Genomic DNA, 23,870 nt, shown 5'->3' on the forward strand with positions numbered 1-23,870 from the left:
ATGGAATTCAATTGCAACATATTGTTCCATATACTCCACAACAAAATGGTGTAGCTAAAAGGAAGAATCACACCTTAAAGGAAATGGCTAATTGTATGCTTCAATCTAAAGGACTTAGTCTTAATTTTTGGGCAAAAGCAATTAACTGTGCAAATTACATAGTAAATCGCACTCCTACTAAGGTTTTAAAGAATATCACTCCAAAAGAAGCATGGAGCTCAATTAAACCAGAAGTAAGTCACTTTCATGTTTTTGGAAGTGAAGCATGGGCCCATATTCTAGATGAGAAACATAAAGCCTTAGAACCTAAGTGAAAAATGTGTTTTTGTTGGATATTTTGAAGATGTCAAAAGATATAGACTTCTTCAACCTAAATCCAAAAAAGTTATCATTAGAAGAGATGTAAAGTTTGTTGAAAATATATCAGTCTGCGAGCCTAGTTCGGCGGATATGCCACCTCTCTCTATCCCTTACCTCTGAAATTATTCCTTCTTTAGATGATGACAGCGAGGATGACAATCCTCCCCCACCTTCTCGGGATCCTCCTTCAGCTCCTCAGCTTCCAAAATGGGTCCGCGCTACTCAGGATGCAGGATGTGCTCTTGCAGGTGATCCTACAGATCAGCGCTATACACGTTCTCAGTTCGATAGAGCCTCTTCTTTACTGGCTCAAGCTTCAGCGAATTATGATCCTGACACCTTTGCAGAAGCTTCAGACCATCCATATTGGGACGCAGTTATGAATAAAGAATATCGTTCATTATTGGCAAATGATACATGGGACCTTGTTCCTCTTCCAAAGGGACGAAAATTTGTTAGATGTAAATGGGTTTACAGAACCAAGTTTGGACCAGATGGAAAAGTTGATAAACATAAAGCTTGTCTTGGTGCTAAGGGTTTTTCACAAGTTGAAGGCATTGACTATACTAAAACCTTCTCCCCTGTTGCCAAAACGAACTCTATCCGCCTTGTTCTTTCCCTTGATGCCTCTTTCGAATGGGAAGTCCATCAGATGGATGTTAAATCCGCCTTCTTGCATGGGGACTTGCATGAAGAAATCTATATGGAACAACCTCCTGACTTTATACAAACAGACTCCAACCTTGTATGTCGGCTTAAGAAATCCCTTTATGGTCTCAAGCAAGCCCCTCCGGCTTGGTATGCCAAAATGGATAGCTTTCTTTTAGATATTGGCTTTTCTAGGTGTCATTCTGACAATACTGTCTACACCAACAAAGTGGGTAAGTCTCTTATCATTCTTGTTCTTTATGTTGATGATCTTAACCTTACTGGTAGTGATCCCAACCTTATAAACCATGTGAAGTCCAGACTTAAAAAGTAGTTTGAAATGACAGACTTAGGACACTTGCATTATTTTCTTGGTCTTCAAGTCTTGCAATCTAAAGAAGGTATTTCCCTTTCCCAGTCCAAGTATGCACGTGATCTTCTATGCCATTTTCACATGGAAGACTGTAAGCCAGCCCCTTCTCCCTTTCAGTCTGGAGCCAAACTTTCAGTCACTTGTACTTCCCCTGAAGTTGAAGCAACCTTATACCGTCAGCTTGTTGGAAAACTTTTATATCTGACCCATACTTGTCCTGGCATTTCCTTTGTTGTTGGCCTTGTTGCTCGATTTATGCAAAACCCGCATGAAAGTCATTGGAAAGCAGCTAAAAGAATACTTCGTTATGATCGAGGTACATTTCAATTTGGGATTCATTACAATGCATAAGCATCTCCTTTATTGGTTGGTTTCACTGATTCTGATTGGGTTGGTGACCCTAATGATCGGAAGTCTACTGCAGGTTATATCTTCACCCTTGGTTCTGGACCTATTGCATGGGATTGCAAGAAACAAAGTGCCATTTCTCTTTCTTCAGCAGAAGCAGAATATCGTGGCGCCGTTGAAGCTAGTAAGGAAGCCCTGTGGCTTCGTCAGAGCCTGTCAGAGTTTAGTTTTCAGCAGCAACATCCAACTACACTTTGTTTTGATAATCAAAGAGCCATTCAACTATGCAAAGATCCAATCCAACATCAGCGCAACAAACACATTGAAGTACACATGCACTTCATCAGAAAGCTCATTCATTACCATGTTCTTGAAGTGCACTATTGTTCAACCGATGATCAAGTTGCAGACATCTTTACAAAGGCTCTCACAAAGGCGAAGTTTACTAAACTTCAACTTATGGTTGGAGTTCAGGAAGTTGTCACTAAGGGGAGATAGGCTCTAATGCCTCCTTCCTTCTCCTGTTGTGTCATCTTTGTACATTCTTCAATCCTATCCCATGTTGTTCTTAAGGGGGGATGTTAGGATATTCCAACACATAGGAAATAATTAAGTATAACTTGGTCTAGTGTATAGATAGGTAAAGTGTGTTTCTTTGGTACGTACTTTTTGTAACTGACAACACAATGGTCACGATATGTTCTAGACATGAAGTGATCCGACGATTCATTCTCTCCTCGGTATTACTGACACTTGATTTGTGGCTTAACACCTGATTGGTCCATGACCTCTATTTAAAGAGCATGGAGGGTCATTTGTTAGGTAAATTTTATTTCTTTTACATTAATAAATTGCTTGAAGTGGCCGCGTTGGCTCAAGCCGTGAATTGTTTCTCTCTTTGAGGGTTTTAACCATGTCAAGAACGCTGGTGTACTGATCTGTCATCTGTTTGTGAGCGGTGTCCTATGGTGTTCTATCTAAGGAACTTACCCTGTAAATTTCTACAATAATTCTTATCTGTCTTGTGAGCATCAACATAACTCTTTTGTCTATCATGTGCCCCCTTTAACCGTTGTCTAATTTGTTTTACATGTTCCTCCATCTCTTGAATTAATTTTGGCCACACTGTCATCCAATCTTCTAACCTGTCCCAACTTAATGGTGTCCTACAAGGTCTGTCGTACAATACTTCAAATGGAGGCATTCCAATTGAACTGTGGTAACTATTATTGTAAGCAAATTCGACTAAAGGCAAGTAATTTTGCTAACATACATCCTCAGCATATCTTTTAGTACTTGGTTCTCACCCTTTTTGTTTTTCCATCAGTCTCAGGATTATAAGTTGTACTTAAATTTAGTTGAGTTCCTAAGTATGATTGCATACAAGTCCAAGATCTTGAAGTAAATCGTGAATCTCTATCTGTTATGATTTTCTTAGGTACTCAACTACGTCAGCAACTTTGTAAGTATCTCTTTTTCTTTTATTATTATTATTATTATAAATACTCGAGCTATGTCAGCAACTTCGTAAGCATCTCTTTTTCTTTTATTATTATTATTATTATTATTTTTAGGTGTGAAAGCAGTGTTTTTCATCATTTATAAATACTGGAGCTACGTCAGCAATTTCGTAAGTATCTCTTTTTCTTTTATTATTATTATTATTATTTTTAGGTGTGAAAGCAGTTTTTTTCATCATTTTAATAGTTTTAATAATAATAAAAATCATAAAATAATATAGTAGATTTAAGATTTGAAATAATAATATCATCCATCCAAAGCACCCAGCAATCCCATAACACCCACACGTCCAAAAATTTTAGGAGATTTTCCAATATATATATATATATATTTTGTTTTTTTGAGTGAGGTATCTCGAATGATTTTGGGTTGGATTGTTTGAGAACCTACATCTTGTCCTTGTCGAGACTAAGAGAATGTTGCACTTCACTTTCAGATTAGTGAAAATTATTTAGTATTGTTTGAAAAAAAAAACAATGCCGGCTACCGGGTTCCCACTCGCACCTATAATCATGTAGGTCTTGTCTTTTTCACTTAACAAACCCAACCACATACTTTCCTCACATAAACAGTTAATCATGTTATACAATTTTTTAGTTGCATTAATGATAAGATACAGTCATCTTTTTTTTTCTTCACCCTTTCCAAATGATAAAATTAGTTGTTATTATGGCGTTGGTTATGGGACACATCCAAATCAATTTCCATCAGTGTGGCAGAGAAATTAAGGGTGACAAAATCTACGTTGTCACAGCGAAAAATAAGCACTAGCGTGAAAGACATTAATGCCAATATTTTTAACACATGTTGATGTTAAAAGCCATGAATGCATCACTTCGTTGCATGAAAGGGCGCTTGGTTGCTATATCATAAAGTCAATAAGCCAATACTCTTGGACGCATCGGGCCTTTGAAGCTAATGTTAGTCATATTCAACTTCAAGCAGCGGCCCTCAACATAGTGAATAAGTAAATTTTCTTGGGTTCGAGATTATGAAACTCATACCCTTATAGTATCCATTACTAACCAAAACAACTACCACAAGTGTCCAGACAGAAACCGCCTGTTATTATAACAAAAATCGTTGATTTCGTGAGGGCTTAACAAAAATAAGATGAAATGCAGAATGAGCAATAGATAGGAGGCAATGGCTACGACGGGTGAAGAGGTCATTGTCTCTGGAACCCATCCCTGCGATACATAACCTTTGCGCCATCATGGCTTCTGCGTCATTTCATTGGCTTAGGGTTTGACCTAGATTGGTCAAATTTGCAATGGTTATCTGAGGGAGTACCATGATTACGAGCAAGGAAAAGATGCAAAGTTTACTTAAGGCTCAGAGGCAAGCTATGGTCAAATTCTCTGCACGGTTCGATGGAGGCAATACAAGCCCAGAAAATCACAAAATTATTAAAGAGAAATCCTCAGGTCCAGCAGAGTTGAAACTAGCTCTGGTACTAGTTTGTAAAGCCTTAAATTTAAAATTTTTAACATGATATAACCATTCAAAATATCAAAATTTATCAATTTGATGTTGAGTACCTACCTAGGGTTTCTGTGGTTGAATATGCTTCTAATTTGCTCCAGTTCCCGGTCCTGTTACCAAAAGACCAAAAACCACCCAGCCAAACTGGGTACAATCTCGATACCCAGCTCCAAAATACTTCAAATTCGAAGTAATTTGGGCCCTGCGCCCAAAAGCTTCAAGAACAACTGCTCAATTTTTCTCTATCTTTCTCTTGTAAGTTCCTCCTCTATCTCCCTCTGTATAAAATTTTCTTCTCCCCCTTTTCTGTAGTACCTTTCCTCCTTTTATGCTGGAGAGGTTACTCCACCACTTCCAAATTTCTCCACCGCTTTTAATTCGATAACTTCAAAAGTTGCAGAGGCGGTCGCCGCCTTCTCCCCTCTCGATTTGATGACAATGTCTTTTATTTATAGTGTATCTCCTTTATCATATTATGTTTCCCCTTTTGTTTAAATTAAATTATTTTCATAGTATTATGGTTTTATTTTGATTCACAATTTTAATAAATATATATATATACTTCTCTTTATAATATATATTACTTTCCTTTGATTTTATAGAATACGTAGTTTCTTTTGTTAGAATAATATATATATATATATATATATATATATATATATATTAATTATAATTCTTTTGCACATAATTCCTTTGTGTATAGTTCCTTTGTATGTAGTAGGGTACATAATTCCTTTGTGGTGAGTTCAATACATTGCATTTATCTTTAGTTTTATGTAGTAGAATTTTATATATATATTATGGTGGTGGTACCATAATATATTATGGTGGTGGTACATATATCAAGTACCCTAATATATTCTTGTGAGTTAGGTATTCACTTCAATAGTTAATTTGTTACCCTAAATATGGACGTTTTTCAATATTAACTAATATATATACTAGTGCAATGCAGGTGATGCATGCATATGTAGCTATCATATGCATGTCTCGTGTGCATGCTAATATCCCTATGTTCCCTTTAATTCAAGATGGGTCATTACAATGATGCCATCCTGTCATCATGTACCATCTCTGCATCTCGTCTCAACTCTACTGAAGATTGATATAGATAATAAGAAGAATCGATCGAGAGTGAGTCACAAGACCTTGTCACTCTCCACTGACAAAAGTCAGTCCACACAGCCTCGGGTAGAACCCCAATCTGACTTGATCTTGAGCGATCAAGTTGTTGAACATCACGCATCCTAGACATAGGGAATACAGCAATATACAATGCGTCCATCTGTAGTGCTATGGTCCCTATCCTCTTTTCCCAACTCATTGGCCAGATGAGAGGTACTTTCCAAGAGTCTCAGACTGCAAGGGTAGGATGTATGTTGGGGCCTCCGTAGGAGAAGGTGAGCCACTCATCCTGCTCATATGCCATAGGAGAAGGTGAATAGGGGAAGGTGAACCACTCACCATATGCTCTCATATATCATCATGAGGTATCACAGGGGAAGGTGAACCACTCACCCTATACATAGCATACCTATAGGGGAAGGGGAACCACTCACCCTATGGTGGCACATAGCTCCAAGAAGTACCCCAGGCCCCCAAGAGCTCCTAGAGCTCAATGTCCAACTCAATCAGGCCCCTCATGGGAGGGTCCTTCCACGACTCCACGTCTCTCTCGAAAGGCTAAGAACTTGACCTTCCCCAAGGGTATCATGAGGATTTCAACAACCTCCTCATTCGTCCTGATGTGTTGGAGCCTTATTGCTCCCCATTGTACTATATCCCAAATAAAGTGGTACCTGATATCAATATGCTTGGAGCAGTCGTGGAACACGAGATTCTCTGAAAGGTGAATCCCACTCTGATTGTCGCAATAGATAATGGTGGTATCCAACACGTGCTCAAATAGCTCACTAAAGAGCTTCCTCAACCAAACAGCTTCACAACAAGCCATACTAGCTGTAATATATTTGGCCTTGGCAGTGCTTAGAGCAATCGATTTCTGCTTCCTGCTCATCCAAGAAATTGAAGCAGATCCCAACGAGAAACAACATCCTAACGTGCTCTTTCTATCCACCACACTGCCATCCCAGTGGCATCAGAATATACATGTGGCCTCAGATTCCCGACAGTGTATCTTAGACCATAGTTGATAGTGCCACGAAGATATCTTAAAAGATTCATTGCAGTAACCCAATGTATGTGATGAGGCTCAACTATATATTGACTCAAAGTATTTACAGTGAAGCATATGTCCAGTCGGGAGTTTACCAAGAACATCAGGGACCCCACAAGTTGTCTATATTCAGAAGGATTTTCCAATTCAGCCCCAACAACACTTCCACATAGCTTCTTGAAGTCTAGTTGCATCGGAGTGGTCACAAACTTGCATTCCACCATCCCACATCTTTCTAACAGCTTCACAATGCATTTTCCTTGAGAGAGGAAAATCTCGCTTGGCTTTTGCCAGACCTCCAGGCCTAGGAAGTAATGCGTAAGTCCTAGGTCCTTCATCTCAAATTTAGAAGTCAACTTCCTCTTGCATTGATAAATGAGAGGGTCTGCACCGGTCAAAAAGAGATCATCAACATAAAGGACCAAAACAAGAGGCATGTCCTTTTCAACATTGAAGTATAGGTTTGGATCAACATAGCTTCTAGTAAATCCTAGTTTCACGAGATAACTGTCAATCCTTTAGTACCAAGCCCTAGGAGCTTACTTCAACCCATAGAGGGCTTTCTTCAACTGGCAAACATGTGTCTTTCGATCTTGTACTTCAAACCCCTGAGGTTGATCCAAGAAGACTTCCTTATTAAGTGAGCCATGCAAGAAAGCAATCTTGACGTCCATTTGACGTAGGCTCCATCCTTGATTGGCAATGAGAGCAATCATAGATCAAATAGTGGTATATCGAGCCACCAGTGCAAATATTTCATCATAGTCCACTCCCTTCTTTTGAGAGAAGCCACAAGCTAAGAACTAGGCCTTATATTTTTCAGCACTTCCATCAGATCCATGTTTAATTTTGTAAAGCCATTTTGAGGTGACCATGAACTTGTCCTTAGGTCTAGGCGCCACGTCCTAGAACATCATTCTTCGTGATCGATTCATATTCCTCATTCATCGCATCTTTCCATAGTTGGTGCTTTACAGCTTCTTCAAATGTCCAAGGTTTAGCTTGAACAATAGTACTCATGGCAACCAAGTACCCTTGATACTTGTTAGGATTCTTACTTTCGCGAAATGTCCATCTTGGAGTAGTATGTCTCTCAGCGTCTTTGAGAGTATCTTTGAGACGGAGTGGTCTTTTCCTTGAGGTAGAGGGATCACCAGGAGGTGGATCAATAGGATCCATCGGACCATCAACATTGGGCATAGGCTCATCCAACTGAGGTTCTTGTGATTTAGCAGCGTCATCATCGTTCTTCCTTGGGATAGGGAGATCTCTGAATTTCCAAGAGCAATGTCTTCATCAAAGGTAACATCTCTGCTTACTTTCACATCTCTTTGACCAAGTACATAGATTCTATATGCCTTTGAATTTTCATTGTAGCCGACGAATATACCTTTCTTCCCATAAGCTTCCAATTTATTCATTTTCTCTTTGGGCACATGAAAGTATATCGGACAACCAAAGATTCTAAAATGAGCAACATCAGGTTTGTTACCAGTGAAGACTTCCTCGGGTGTCTTGAAATCCAAAGCTTGATGCGGGCTACTATTTTGAACATATACGACAATGTTGACAGCTTCTCCCCACAAGAACTTCGGTAGACCTTGATCATATATCATGGCATGGGTGGCTTCTTTGATTGTTCGATTCTTCCTTCCAGCAACACCATTCTGCTCAGGAGTGTATGGAACAATTGTCTCCCTCTTAATGCCAACCTCTCTGCAAAAGTCATTGAATTCATTTGATTCATATTCGATTCCATTGTCAGTCATCAACGTCTTGATCTTCTTCCCTATTTGATTTTCCACCAATGCTTTGAAAGAACAGAACCACTTGAACACTTCATCCTCTTCTTCAAGAAATAAATCCATGTTTTGCATGAGATGTCATCCACAAAGACTGCATAATGTGTATCCTCCCAATGAGTTTACGGGTAAGTTACCAGATAGGTCGAAATGGACCAATTGAAGAATATTAGTTGTCTTGCTTTCACTAAAAGGGAATAGTCCCTTTGTATGTTTCCTGGCTGCACAACCTTGACAGACTCCTTTCATGGTTCATATTAAATTTGAGCATCCCTATGGCCATCTTCCTTACCCCAGGTAAGGCTTTGTAATGTAAGTAGGCAAATCTTCGGTGCCATAATTCACATTGAAGAGAAGTATCACTTGCCATAGCTCCCAAAGGACCTCCACCAACTTGATAGAGACCATCAACCCTAAATCCAAGAGTAAATGCATCTTTAAGATTTTAATGCCAAATACGTACCTTTCCATCAAAGAATGCTACCTTGAAGCCTTTGTCTTCCATCACAATAATAGATACCAGGTTCTTCTTCAAATCGGGCACATATAACACTTCTTGTAGATGAATGGTTTGACCATGATTCAAATGTAGAGTGACAGTTCCTATCCCTTTCACGAGGTAGGTGGCATTATCTCCGAGTATAATCTTTCGATTAGTTTTCTTCTCAACCAAATTTGAGAGGGCCTCCTTGTATCAGGTGAAGACCTTGAGGCTCCACTATCAATCAACCAATGATCCAAAGTATCTGGAAGAGAGGCAGTCGATAGAGCAGAAATAAGATAGAACTCATCTTGTTTTTCTACAACATTACTTTCATCATACCTAGCATTTCATGTCCTTTTGGGAGGTCGACCATTTCCATTTCGAGCAGCGGGAGCATTCCCCTTTCCTTTGTTGTTGAACCTATTGTTCCTTTGATTGCCATTGCTTTTAATTTGTTGTTGTTGGTGTCATCATCCCTTGGAGGGTTCTTATTGTGAGGGCACTCTCTAGCATAATGGTTGAACCTGTTACAATTCTAGCATCTTCCTTTGCCTCTTCATTGATCCTTGACCCCGTCTCCTTGGACTAGCATAATTCTTCCTCTTTGCATTTGTAGAGAAAGCAATAGGTTCATTCCTATTGTTGGATTTATCTTTTTCCATCACTCTTGTCTCCTCTTGAGTGCATCTAGCCAATAATTCATCAAACCAGGTATCTTGTCATTGTTGAGAATGGTGGTGACAAATACATCCCATGGTCTTGAAAGACCTTCGAGAGAAATGAGAGTGAGTTCCCTGTTAGTAGTAACTTCTCCAATAGATAGCAAGTCATTCTTGATTTGAGTTATTCTCATGAAGTAGGATTGGATAAACTCCCCTTTATCCATCTTGATATCCTTCAACTTGTTCTTGAGAAAGAGGATTTGATTTGCATTGTTCATTGCGAACATCCCAACCAACTTACCATATATTTCCTTAGAGGTTCCCAAATCAGAAATATAGGCAACCAAATTCTTTTGAATGGAGTCAATCAAAATTTTCTTATCTTTGACCTCCCCTTTTCTATACTTTGTTTTTGCAGTAGCAAGCGCATTTGAATGAGGCTCCACCACTTTTCCCTGCACATATTCCAATACTTCATGCTCCTATACAAAGTCAGGTCCAAAGTCATCTTCCATCCATGATAGTCAAATTTGTCATTGAGCTTGTCCTCAATCTTGAAGTAAGATGTAGAGACCATGGAGACTTGTCAAATATTCTTGTCCAACAAATATATTAGTGATTGCTTTACTCTTTCTTACTTGGGCTTGTCCTCACCTGGGCTCTGACACCATGTTAACTTTAGATAGCAATGGTAGGTTCTATGCTTGCAACAATTACTTCAATGTCCTTTTGTTAGCCCGATGATAATTTCCACTTATTTTCCAATAGCAATCACAATAACCATTAATCACATTGACAGTAACTATAGATAGAACATAAACAATAAAATGTAGAAGACAAGCCAACACAAGAGAACACAAGAATTTGGCTCAAGCCAGGGAAAAACCCCAAGATTGGAAAAACCCTTGATCACTTCTTCTTATAAATATCAAATGTTCGAAAGAGAGAGAGTACAATAATACAAAGTCAAAGTCAAAGTCAAAATTGACTTGCCAAATCAATGTCCAAAATAGCCCTATCAAATCTATAATTTTCTGCTTCTAGTCAACAGCAGTCAAACAGCCCTAACCAGTGAATGGTGCAGTAGTAAACAGTCCACTAAGGAGCTTGGTCAACCTTGGTCAAATGCAGCCTGATTCGCTGGTCAAGATGCCTTGAAAATAATCCAAAAATTCCTCCTTAAAATCGGTGAAACTCAAAGTCAAATCTGCTACAAAACCCTAGTTGCGGGTCTGAAGTCAACGTAGTCAAATACAACAGAATGCCTCGATTTGTGTGCCCAAAAAATTGACTTGCCCAAACGAAAATTCTCCCAGAAAATCAAAGTCAACATTGGTCAAAGTGTAGAAAATTTCCTGATTTCAGCCTCCCGAAGTTCGACCTCATTTCAGCCACACGTGTGAAAAGAACATCTTCCCAATAAGGTGTACGAACCAATCAGATGAGGAGAGAGAAGAATCCGTTGAGTTGATGAAGTGCCAAATGAGGTTGGAAGTCACTCTTATTTATATGAGTCAATGAGGGTCAAAAGATATGTCTCTTGGGCTTCATGAGCCTACATGATGGTGTGGCCGACCTTGACAAATTACACATGTGTGGGCTTCACTTCAAAAAGATATTTCTCCTTGTCTGATTTCGATAAACCTTAGGTCAATTTTAGCCCTCTCGAAAAGAGGAATTTAATGCAATAATTATCTCCATCAAATGAGTTGTCCAAAGTGGAAATTGGTCCTAGTTGCCAACTTTAACAGCATCTAATAGGTAAGAGTAGTCGAAGAGGAAATTCCTTGAGGATGTGTAAATCCAAGACAGAAATGGTCCTAGGACATACCTTGTGAACATCCGGATGGGGTATATGCCTTAAGAGGTAGTGTGGTCTCCCACGTAAAACTTCCTAGCATTTTGCTCTGATCTATTGAGAGAAAAAGCTTGTTAGTCAATGCCTTGCTATGTTGACAAAGTTGGTTTGTATATTAATCATAATGTTGATGCTTAAGATGGCTTACCAATCCAACTCTTCTTATGAAAATGATTCAATGGAAGTATTTTCCTTGTACTTGTGATAATTTATGAAGACCTGCCTAGTTAAGAGGGAGTGTTCAAATGTGACTAGTGTCCGTCTTCATTAATTATACTTGAGTCATGACTTGATGTAATTATTGATGTACTTGTCAAAAGAAAAAGTGTTTGTAAAAGAAATTATTATTATTGAAATGGGTTTCTTGCCCATCATGTTGTGATCCTAGGTCAAAGCACCAATTGAGTGCTTTAGGGGTCTTATTGACAAGTCAAAAGGTCAAAATCATGATGTACTAGCCCTTGGAGGGCTCATGTAACAAGAAAGAAAAATAATAAATGTAAATTGTATTATCTAGAAGCCTCCAAGTGATGGGTCGGCCAGCCCTCTTCAAGTCAGCCCAAGGTGGCCCAATTCATCCTCAAGCAAAGCCTATATAAAGGAATTTGGTCTCCTTATTTGGGAGATATCCATCAAGTAATATATCTTTGATCTAACGAGAGAATTAGAAGAGATCTGATTCAATGAAGAAGGGAAGGCGGAGTGAATTTATGTGGAAGCTAGCGAAGGAAGTGTTACCGCTCAAACTAGCAGGGGACCTAAGGGGGATCCCTAAAGGGCAAATGCTAGACCAAGGGAAACAAATGGAGACTTAGCCCATTGTCACCCCAACTAAGGCTCCCTTCTATTTACGGATTTTCACCGATGGGAGGAGACCCGATATATTGTGGAGTCACTGATGAAGGATAAATCAATGAATGGATATGAGTGACCCAAATAATCCTCTTTCTAGAAGAGCTTGAAGGATGGAACTTGCTTTCTTTCTAAGCAAGGTACAATGTCTTCTAGGGAAAGGAAGGGAGGATTTGAGGGTTAGGTTTATGGAATATGACTTGTGAAGGAGTTTTCCAATCCCTAAACCCCTTATTGAAATTGGTATCCCGAATGGCTCTTGAAGAATTGTCTTTTCAAAGGAACGAGACCACACAAGACCAAGTGGACCCAGTCTAGGGTAAAAGGAAAGAGTATGGCAACCAATGACGTTCTTACCCTAGACAAGGTGGGGGAAAGGATCAAAGAAAGAATTTTCACCTAAAGGTGTTGAATTGATCCTATGAGGCACTAGCCTTGGGGATACTAGGGCAAAGTTTGAACCTGAAGCTAGGGCTTGGTTTTTCTCTCAACTCCACTGTCAGAATGGCCTCAAATTTGGAGAAGGTCTTGAGGGCACACCAGCCTGGGAGGACCTAGGAGATTGAACTTTTTGGAGGGCTAGTTCATTGGGAAAATGATGCCCTAGGTGACCCAGTTAGGCTAGACCTAGGAGAAGGTGAAAAAGGTATGATTTTAAGTGACCACTTCTTGGTAGATCAGTGCTTTAGTCTTGGGAGAATGGAGTCTATGATGAATATGAGAGAGGACCTTTGATTCTTGGTCAATGAGGGCTCAAGACTACTTCGGTAGCCTTCTAAGTCAAAGAGAAGCAATCTTGCAGCTTTTATACTTCGATGTGCAAAGGAGATGGCTTATCAAGGTTAATTCGTTAGTGGAATTACCCCTAGGAGATTTCATTCACATTACATGGCCTATACATTGAGAGATGCTATAATAGAGACAAAATTCCACAATTTAAAGCAGTAAATGCATGCAACAATTAGCCCTAAAAATAGCGAAAATCCTAGTCCAGTGTATAGAACAAAGTAAAACAAGAATAACATTAAAAGCATGTACTTACATGTAACAAAATATATCCAACCATCCACAATTGACAAGAGAGAAGCTCCAAGATAAGATAGACCAATATCGACACATCAAAATTCATCCATAGCACTCCAATTCATCCTCTAGAAAAATTCTGAAATTCTCAAGAGAGAGCAAAGATCCAATCCAAAGTAATGATGAGCAAATGAACTCAACTCACTTGTATTTATACACTAATGAGAAGTTCGAATTAGCCTCCTTGGCCTACATAAGCCCCAAAAATAAAATAATATTCTAATAATTTAACTTTTGGTGACAAGCCCATCAAACTAGCTCACAAATGAAAAAATAAGCCTCTTAAGAGGTCAAGCAATAATCTGTGCATATTGTAGGGCCCTCTAAGAGGCCTGATGAGGTCTATGGGTGCCATAATGAAGAGTAGAACCCTCAAAAGTGATGGACAAGGGGTTGGCCCCTTGTTCTCCAAACAATAAACATGTGGTGCTCTCAATGGGTGTGGGAGCACAATAATAACCTCATGGGTTTCCAAATGAGTCGAAGATGCATGTAGATCATTTGCAAGGGCTTTGATGATGGTGTAGGGGATGCCACATTGTCTTACAAGTCCTAGGTCAGCTACCAAGTGCGTGGTACATCTGTGGGTCTGGCTAGTCAAAGGTGAACCAAGTGCATTTTCCTTGTCCAATGGGGGCATCCTGAGCATCTCTGACCATCCTCGGGGACCCATGGAGTGTTGTCTACTGTTATGGAGGCCAATGGCTCTCAACACACACCCTACATGCGCCAATGTAGCCCTCTAGAGGATTAAGACCCTGTATAGGGAAACCAAACCCAAAATGGAGACCTTCTACAATCCTACATAAGATCCAACGCATCCCCTAGCCTTCCAATACAACAAGTCATTAAAGAAATCGAATAAATGAGCTTACCAATCATGGACCACAAGTGGAGACTTATAATGGCCTGCCCTTCCATAATGGGCTTCGGGATGTGCCAATATCTCCTAAACTCCAAATGGGGTTAACCAAGTATCGTATTGGGTGGTTTATACTTCTAAAGAGGATAATATATTCAAGGTACATCCTTCAAAAGGTGGTGGCATGTGACAGACAAGTGAATGAAGTAGGGGATGAGAAGGACAGCCCTAGGCCAGATGCTGGGGTACAAGGGTAGCTAATAAAAGGGAAGCCCACACTTGGGTCTATAATGTATAGGAGGGAGCAATCGTGGTACATGAAGTGCCCTGACCTTGATTTTTCCACCCTTCTTTATATGCCTTTTGTCTTTTTATGATTTTCTTTGATTAACTGCTTGGGGCTCAAGGGGTAAGAGCATGATGCATAAGATATAGCAATGAATACCCCCTATGCCTTTTGTCTTTTTATGATTTTCTTTGATTAACTGCTTGGGGCTCAAGGGGTAAGAGCATGATGCATAAGATATAGCAATGAATACCCCCTTTAATGGTAGGGCGGTTCATTGCCCACCAAGGGCTGGGACAATCATGGGTTACTGTATGATGAGGGAGGTTCATAGAACCTGTAGGAACCAGGGTGATGGCCATGATAATGGGGTAGAGCTCATGTATTGGTTTTTTCCCACATGCTAAATGTGTTTGTCCCGGCCATCTTTTGCATTTTGTGGTACATTTTCCTATTGAATGTGGCTAAACATGTTTTTATCTTTCTTTTTAGCTACATCGACCTTCAGGGCATCATTACCGGCCTGACCCAAGGTGAGGGCAAGGGGAAGGGGCAAGCTAACCCTATGTGGACCCAGTGGAGGAATGTGGACCCAAGTGGGAGAAATGATGAATGGGGTAATAATGAATGGAAAGGGGGTAATATAAGCAGATAAGGGAGCAGGACCATGCAACCAAAATCGAGGTTTCCCGTGAAATACCATCCCTAAAGCCAAATGGTCAATAAAAGAAATCCCACGGGACTAGAATCCAAGGTTAATATCCAAAAGGGGTCTAAGGGACAGGAGCATAGACCTAGCCCATTCTTTCTGCCGAATCCCCCCATTAATCCATGCCCAAAAGTGTCCATGATAAGCAAACTACAATACTCAATTACCAAATGACAAGGCATACCTTTAGGTTCAGAGGCCCTCCTTCAAACATACGATCATGGCAGATGAGTGAGGGACCACATCGTTGGCTCAGGTGGCGAAGAAATGGCACAATGAGCGAGTTGGTGGTTGCAAGGGGCTACTGGCTGCCGGCTGAGGACCATCTTGGAGAAAAAAATGCTCCTAGGGATATCACCCACAAAATGGTGGGTAACAAAAAGAAAAGAAGCGAATTCAGTATTTGCCTGTTCACACGTGCGAGTTTTGAAGGAGGAACTAGGGTTTCCACAGTGTTGTTGTGCAGAGATATTCTTTGAGGTTTTCGCTAGCTCATCACTTGGGGTTTGGTCAAGGTCAAGGTCAAGGTCAAGGTCTTAGAAGTCTTCATTGAAAATCTATAAGAAGAGATTTTTGTGGGTTTTCCTCTTAGGAGAGGTTTTGGGCCTAGCTAGCAGCCTACATCTGGTGTTCTTGTGTTTGTATTGTTTGTATTGTGATCTGATCTTAACTAAGTATTCTGTACTTTTGCATCAAGCAGAACCAGGGGAAAATAGCTAGACGTGTTATACTCGCACCAACAGGTGCTATGTGATACAATAATAGAATTTTCAGGCGAGAAAACACATGCAGAGGCAATATAGAAGTCGTATCCTTCCAAAGTCGTGCATTAGCCAAACCTTACTTCAATTATAAAACTTCAGTTTACTACGACATTTGACTATAGACATGATGGAAGACATGCACCCACTAGTAGATTTGTTGTGAACTTGTAATCACAGAAGTACCGATGGGGTAGCTGGCCAGAGGGAACGTTCATATCCCATATATTTGGTTGTTCACATCAAAAGAATTTGTTATGGGTCCTGGCCCTGGGAAACACACCATCGTCTGGGTATGAGACCCCTTTGCCGGGACACACCCGCCCTACCCATTTGGATTTCAACGTCGTGACATAGCCCGGAAGCAAACCACGCATTACAGTTCACCTACACCCTCGAGGGAAATCATAATCCACCTATACTGCTTATGATAACACAGGCAACGGCTTTAATGACAGTACCAATCCCTTGCATACTGAACATACCATTCCACACATACTTAAGGGTTGCAATGGAGCTCCAGAGATTAGCGATGGATCTAAGAAGATCTCATCAGTCTTAAATACTGTTTACAGGATTATAGTTCCTTTCTTCAAAACTAAAATTTGTACCATTCCCCCATGGTGGCTCTGTCTACAGCTATTAAAACAGTAATCTGAAAACTACTTTAGGAAATTATTGTTTGCGGCTGAAGACAGTGAAATATTTATTACCTTGAAAACTTGGATGGCGGAGGCCACGGATTCCCGATAGGGTGAATTTGAGGAAATAGCCAAAAGTTGTTTCAATGCAGAGCCGTTCTGAAGAGCAATGGCCTCTGTAAATTCATTCACGTACTCTGAAAGCCTCCTATGAGCTTCTCCCATACTCATATATACGGACATTTTTACGAATTTTCGAAACTTCAGAACAGTTTCTCTCCTCTTCCGCTTCCGCTATTTCAGAGCAATGTGGGTGCCACACGAAGAGGGATGGAGTCGAGTACTGATTTCGATAAGGAGGTTACTGGTCTCGCTTACCTCCTCACCTGTTCTGGTTTTAGTTAAGTTCGTTGAAGGTTTTGATCAACTCATCCTCCCAATTTCGAGATTAGAGGGATGGGACGCAAATGGTTAAATTCGAAGCGGTTACATCCGACCATAATTTGTTCTTCGCGGTTCACTTAGAAGCAAAAACAAGTTCATGTGATTTCATTTTTCTTCTTTTTTTTGGGGGTGGTATTTGAAAGAAATTTTTATAATAAATAAATATTTAATATTATTTATTTTATTTTTAAATTTAAAAAGATAATAATATTTTTTGAAATATGTTGTTAATTTTATAGAAATAAAGAAAGAAAGAAATTATATTAACGTCTATGAGGCTAAAGATATCCTATGGGACAGATTGTTTCTTCGTCTGCTTAATGTGTTCGGCCATTTTTGTGTGAAGCTTCAAAATAAATGCTCCTAGCTTCTCGACAAACCCCTCGCTAAATAGATTATCCCAAGAGCTAGCTACCAGCACTAAAATGAAATGTTTTTTTTTTTTTTTTTTTTTTTTTTTTTTTTTTTTTCACTTTTACGAAAGAACAAAAAAAACATACTCTTTCCTCCCACACTTCTTTTGGCCTTTTCCAGTGCCCTGTTTCACAACGGAGTTGATGAGAATTAGTCCTTAACTGAACAATAAGAATTTTGGCTCTCCAAGAGATATTGGCCTCTATGTAACCTTTTGGTTGATGACTATGAGTGGGATTAAACACTTCAATATAGTACTTTTTCTTTCTTCCTAGCTCCTTATCCCAAGTACGCTTGTGGAACTTTTCCATAACATTAACTTTTATCTCTTTGTTGTTTATGGGACACGTTCAAGTAAATACCCCATTTACTAAACCATTTGTTATTTTGCTCAATCCAAGTATTTTTTCTCTTGCACAATCTGTCATTAAAGATAACTTTAGGTCGTCTACCATTTTCCATTTGCTCAATTTTTTTTAAATACCTTACGACTCGCACCATAGAAATTGCTTCAATAGGAGCAGTGCCTGTTTCACTTAACAAGATAGCATAAGGAACTGCACTTTTAATCTTGAATTTGTTTGTAATCAAACGCTTCTGAATTTTCTCAATTTGTCTCCACTGCATGTTGGATGTATTGTTGGCCCATAGTTCACAACCATTAAGAATCATTGGAATCACTAGAAGCCCAAAAAGAGTTTAAGTGGTTTTTCAGTCCCATAACTCTGTCTTTCCACACCTATTTTGAAAAGCATAAAATGACTTCCAACCCCCCAAAGTTCTTTTCTTTCTACAACCATTCCAGCTTAGATTTTTGTTGAAATCAATTCTGAGATATTTTTAATCCACAACTTCTTCGAGAATGTTGCCTTCAAAGTAGAACTTATGTTGGTTATGTTTTCTTTTCTTAGAGAAAATCACTACTTTCGTGATCCAGGTGGATGTTGGTGGCCACCCACCTATCCCATTTGGACCCCCACAACTGTCCCTTTCAGTTTTTCAGTTTCCTTAATTATAGCGCAGTTTACTATTTTTAGCAGTTTTTGGGTCCTAAACTTCCGGAGCCATTTTGAGGCCCTAAACGACGTTTTTTGGGAAATCTACCGCCAGCGATTTGGCTGTTAAAAAAAATTGTCTTTTACGTCATAGTCCTCGGAGAGATCTTTCCAACGGGCTATCATGCACATCAAACGGAGATAATACGACCAATTCGCAACCCCGGGAAGTTGATGTACTAACTTACCCAAAAACGGGGCCCACAATTTGGCGTTTCATCTTTTAGGGTTAGGTTTTGGAATGTGAAGGGTTTTCCATTGTTTCTCAACAATAAATGGGCCTTCGAGCCTCATTTTAACACAGTTCAGAGGCATGTAGCCACACATCTCTTCTCAGAGATAAGCTACCATCGCCCTAGCTCGTTTATTTCCATTTCTGGTTGTAAGCATATTTCAGTGTTTTCCATTAATGAAATGAAGTATTATTTTCGCTGCATCTTTGTGTATATGGTTATCTCTATAATTTGTTGCGTTCATGTTTAAGTCCAGATCAGTGGTATCAGAGCGGTCTGCTTTTTCTTTGTTTTTCTTTGCATGTCCCCAACGAGATCGGGATATAAGGAGTTAGGGCTTAAACTGGTCGAACCTTTGCAAGACCAGCCTTGCAAATCCCGACGGCCTCCCATGGCGGATGAGAAGAAAAATGAGGGGGCAGGAGATCCTATCAAAATCTTGCTCGAAGAAGCCCTCAAGCGACAAAGGAACGCGATGATGGACAGCTTTGCCCAGATCCTTCAGCGGCTACCCAGAGGCGACGCATTGGCTTCCAACAGCTACTCTCGAAATCCCACACCCTTTAAGGTACAAGTTAATTTTGAAATCCCCATCTTCGAGGGTCAAATAGACGCAGATGCCGTAGATAAATGGTTAAATCTGCTAGATGGGTATTTTTCTGTTCATGAATTTTCAAGTCGGGAAAAGATTATTTTTTCTCTTCTCAAAGAAACCCCCCACGTCAAGGACTGGTGGGAAACCTACTGCGAGCAAAAGGATGAAAGTACAGGCTCACTATTTTTAGTCGCACCCACTTGTAATGACTTCCGGGATGCCATCAAGAAGCAGTACTGCCCTGTCAAAAGCTATGAGGACAAATACATCAAATGGACCACACTGCGGTAGGGACGAGACCAAGATGTGCCGGAGTTCACAAACATTTTTCATACCCTTCACACACAATTGGGTATCAAAGATTATGAGTTGCATCTGGTACTCAAATACCGCGGCTGCCCACACAGATACATCCAGGAAGAGATGGAGTTCTTGAACATCTCCTCACTCGGCACAGCATACCGATACGCTGTCAAAATCGAGCAAAAGTTCAAACAGAAGAAGCGAGACTTTGGATCTACAAATCCAAAGCCTAAAGGACAAAGCCAAGGCGGGGTGACCTAAAACAACCCCTCGAAGCCGCAAGAAAAGAACACCAACACGAAGCCGAAGAAGGACACAGGAAAGTGGCGTGAGTTCCACAAGAGTCCCACTCATAACACAAGTGAGTGTCGGACCAAGCAATCGCTGGTGGCCGAGTTGAAGGCTTCCGAATCAGATGCATGTTCTGACCCTGAGCCAGAACCTGACAAGGGGAATGGCAAAGGGAAGCAAATCATTGATGCGAATCCCAGTGCAACTGTTGCCACTGCCAAGATCCAGAAGAATGAGCCCGAAGACCCAGAGGAGGGGGAGCGTCTTTTCCACTCACAGATGTGGGTGAAGGGTTTGCCACTGCAATTCATTGTCGACAGTGGCAGCCACAAGAACCTTATTTCAGCAGAAGTCGTGAAGCGGTTGGGCCTATCGACTACACCACACCCACCTCCGTACAGTATCGGGTGGCTTCATGAAGAACGAGATCTCAAAGTTTGCCACCAGTGCCGCCTTCCCTACAGCATCAAGCCCTTCACAGACGAGGTATTGTGTGATGTTACACCTCGGGATGTTTGAGATGTACTATTAGGCCAGCCATACTTGTGGAGGCGACATGTTGTGTATGAGTCAAGGCCTCGCGCTGTCATTATTTCTTTGGATAATTCATTATACAGGATACCGAGGTAGCCCCACCTACCGCCACCTCTTTGATCACTGCCAAGAAAGGAAGCAAGCTCATCTCCCAAACTAGGAAATTCATTTTCTGTCTGGTTCGCTCCCAAAGTAAGGGAAGATCGTTGCTACATCCATGAACCTCGCAAAGGGTTTCCCCACACAGCGGTAGCAGCAAAGGGATACGGTCATGACAGAACATAGGAACAACTTCTCCTCGCCCACAGGGGTACCACACAAGTTTTAGGTGGGCAACAAAGTTTGGTTACATCTGCAGAAAGAACGCCTTACCAGAACCCATCAGTAACTCAAACCACTCCAACATGGTTCTTACACTAGTACCAAGGCTACGGGAAACAATGCTTGGAAGCACAGCATTCCTCCATTCCTTCGCTTGCACCGAGTGTTCAATGTGGACCGTTGTCGACCATGCTTCCCACCATTTCTGGACACATCAGAGATTGCAGAACAGCTCACCAGAGACCCAACTCAGCAGAAGCTTCCTCATCTCAGGGAGGAACTCAACGCAATGGGGACCATTACTTCCTAAGGGGGAGGAATGATCCAGGTGGATGTTGGTGGCCACCCACCTATCCCATCTGGACCCCCACAATTGTCCCTTTCAGTTTTTTCAGTTTCCTTAATTATAGCACAATTTACTATTTTTAGCAGTTTTTCGGGTCCTAAAGTTCCGGAGCCGTTTTGAGGCCCTAGAAGACGTTTTTTTGGGTAGATTATCTACCGCCAGCCATTTTTCTGTTAAAGAAATCATATTTACCGTCATAGTCCTTAGAGAGATCTTTCCAACGGGCTATCATGCACATCAAACAGAGATAATACGACCAATTCGCGACCCTGGAAGTTGATGTACCAACTTACCCAAAACGGGGCCCACAATTTGGCGTTTCATCTTCTAGGGTTAGGTTTTGGAATGTGAAGGGTTTTCCATTGTTTCTCAACAATAAATAGGCCTTCGAGCCTCATTGTAACACAGTTCAAAGGCATGTAGCCACACATCTCTTCTCAGAGATAAGCTACCATCGCCCTAGTTGGTTTATTTCCATTTCTGGTTGTAAGCATATTTCAGTATTTTCCATTAATGAAATGAAGTATTATTTCCGCTGCATCTTTTTGTATATGGTTATCTCTATAATTTGTTGTGTTCATGTTCATGTCCGGATCAGTGGTATCAGAGCGATCTGTTTTTTCTCTGTTTTTCTTTGCATGTCCCCAACGAGGTTGGGATATAAGGAGTTAGGGCTTGAACTGGTCGAACCTTTGCAAGACCAGCCTTGCAAATCCCGACGGCCTCCCATGGCGGATGAGAAGAAAAATGAGGGGGCAGGAGATCCTATCAAAATCTTGCTCGAAGAAGCCCTCGAGCGACAAAGGAACGCGATGATGGACATCTTTGCCCAAATCCTTCAGCGGCTACCCAGAGGCGACGCATTGGATTCCAACAGCTACTCTGGAAATGCCACACCCTTTAAGGTACAAGTTAATTTTGAAATCCCCATCTTCGAGGGTCAAATAGACGCAGATGCCACAGATAAATGGTTAAATCTACTAGATGGGTATTTTTCTGTTCATGAATTTTCAAGTCGGGAAAAGATTGTTTTCGCTCTTCTCAAAGCATCCCCCCACGTCAAGGACTGGTGGGAAACCTACTGCGAGCAAAATGATGAAAGTACAGGCTCACTATTTTCAGCCGCACCCACTTGGAATGACTTCCGGGATGCCATCAAGGAGCAGTACTACCCTGTCAAAGCTATGAGGACAAATACATCAAATGGACCACACTGAGGCAGGGACGAGACTAAGATGTGCCGGAGTTCACAAACATTTTTCATACCCTTCGCACACAATTGGGTATCAAAGATTCTGAGCTGCATCTGGTACTCAAATACCGCGGCTGCCTACATAGATACATCTAGGAAAAGATGGAGTACTTGAACATCTCCTCACTCGGCACAGCATACCGATACGTTGTCAAAATTGAGCAAAAGTTCAAACAGAAGAAGCGAGACTTTGGATCTACAAATCCGAAGCCAAAAGGACAAAGCCAAGGCGGGGTGACCCAAGACAACCCCTCGAAGCCGCAAGAAAAGAACACCACCACGAAACCGAAGAAGGACACAGGAAAGTGGTGTGAGTTCCGAAAGGGTCCCACTCATAACACAAGTGAGTGTCGGACCAAGCAGTCGCTGGTGGCCGAGTTGAAGGCTTCCGAATCAGATGCATGTTCCGACCCTGAGCCATAACCTGACAAGGGGAATGGCAAAGGGAAGCAAATCATTGATGCGGATCCTAGTGCCACTGTTGCCACTACCAAGATCCAGAAGAATGAGCCCGAAGACCCAGAGGAGGGGGAGCATCTTTTCCACTCACAACTGTGGGTGAAGGGTTCGCCACTGCAATTCATTGTCGACAGTGGCAGCCAAAAGAACCTTATTTCAGTAGAGGTCGTGAAATGATTGTGCCTACCGACTACACCACACCCACAGCCATACAGTATCGGGTGGCTTCATGAAGGACGAAATCTCAAATTTTGCCAGCAGTGTCGCCTTCCCTACAACATCAAGCCCTTCACAGACGAGGTATTATGTGATGTTACACCTCTGGATGTTTGCGATGTACTATTAGGCCAGCCATACTTGTGGAGGCGACATGTTGTGTATGAGTCAAGGCCTCGCGTTGTCATTATTTCTTTGGATAATTCATTATACAGGATACCGGAGGTAGCCCCACCTACCGCCACCTCTTTGATCACTGCCAAGAAAGGAAGTAAGCTCATCTCCCAGACTAGGAAATTCATTTTTTGTCTGGTTCGCTCCCAAAGTAAGGGGAAGATCGTTGCTACATCCATGACCCCCGCACAGGGTTCCCCCACACAGCAGTAGCAGCAAAGTGATACGGTCATGACAGAACACAGGAACAACTTCTCCTCACCCACAGGGGTACCACACAAGTTTCAGGTGGGCAACAAAGTTTGGTTACATCTGCAGAAAG

The 23,870-nt window shown here is 41.1% G+C and overlaps 1 protein-coding gene across 2 annotated transcripts in view; it reads right to left on the reverse strand.

The window, feature by feature from the left end:
- EER5 (proteasome family protein) overlaps positions 1 to 17,443 on the reverse strand; it is a 185,198-nt gene extending 167,755 nt beyond the window's left edge. Inside the window, exon 1 of one of the 2 annotated variants that reach the window (XM_089412526.1) lies at positions 16,984 to 17,443. In XM_089412526.1, coding sequence (XP_089268652.1) covers positions 16,984 to 17,154 — 171 coding nt within the window. In that variant the 5' untranslated portion in view covers positions 17,155 to 17,443. The remainder of the gene's footprint in view (positions 1 to 16,983) is intronic. The other variant, XM_089412525.1, reaches the window with a different exon arrangement.
- Positions 17,444 to 23,870: the final 6,427 nt, after the last annotated feature.

This window comes from Pinus tabuliformis, chromosome 3_1 (assembly GCF_031772625.1).
Source record: "Pinus tabuliformis cultivar Carrire ecotype Pingquan chromosome 3_1, CPIR1, whole genome shotgun sequence".
Taxonomy (NCBI): Eukaryota; Viridiplantae; Streptophyta; class Pinopsida; order Pinales; family Pinaceae; genus Pinus; species Pinus tabuliformis.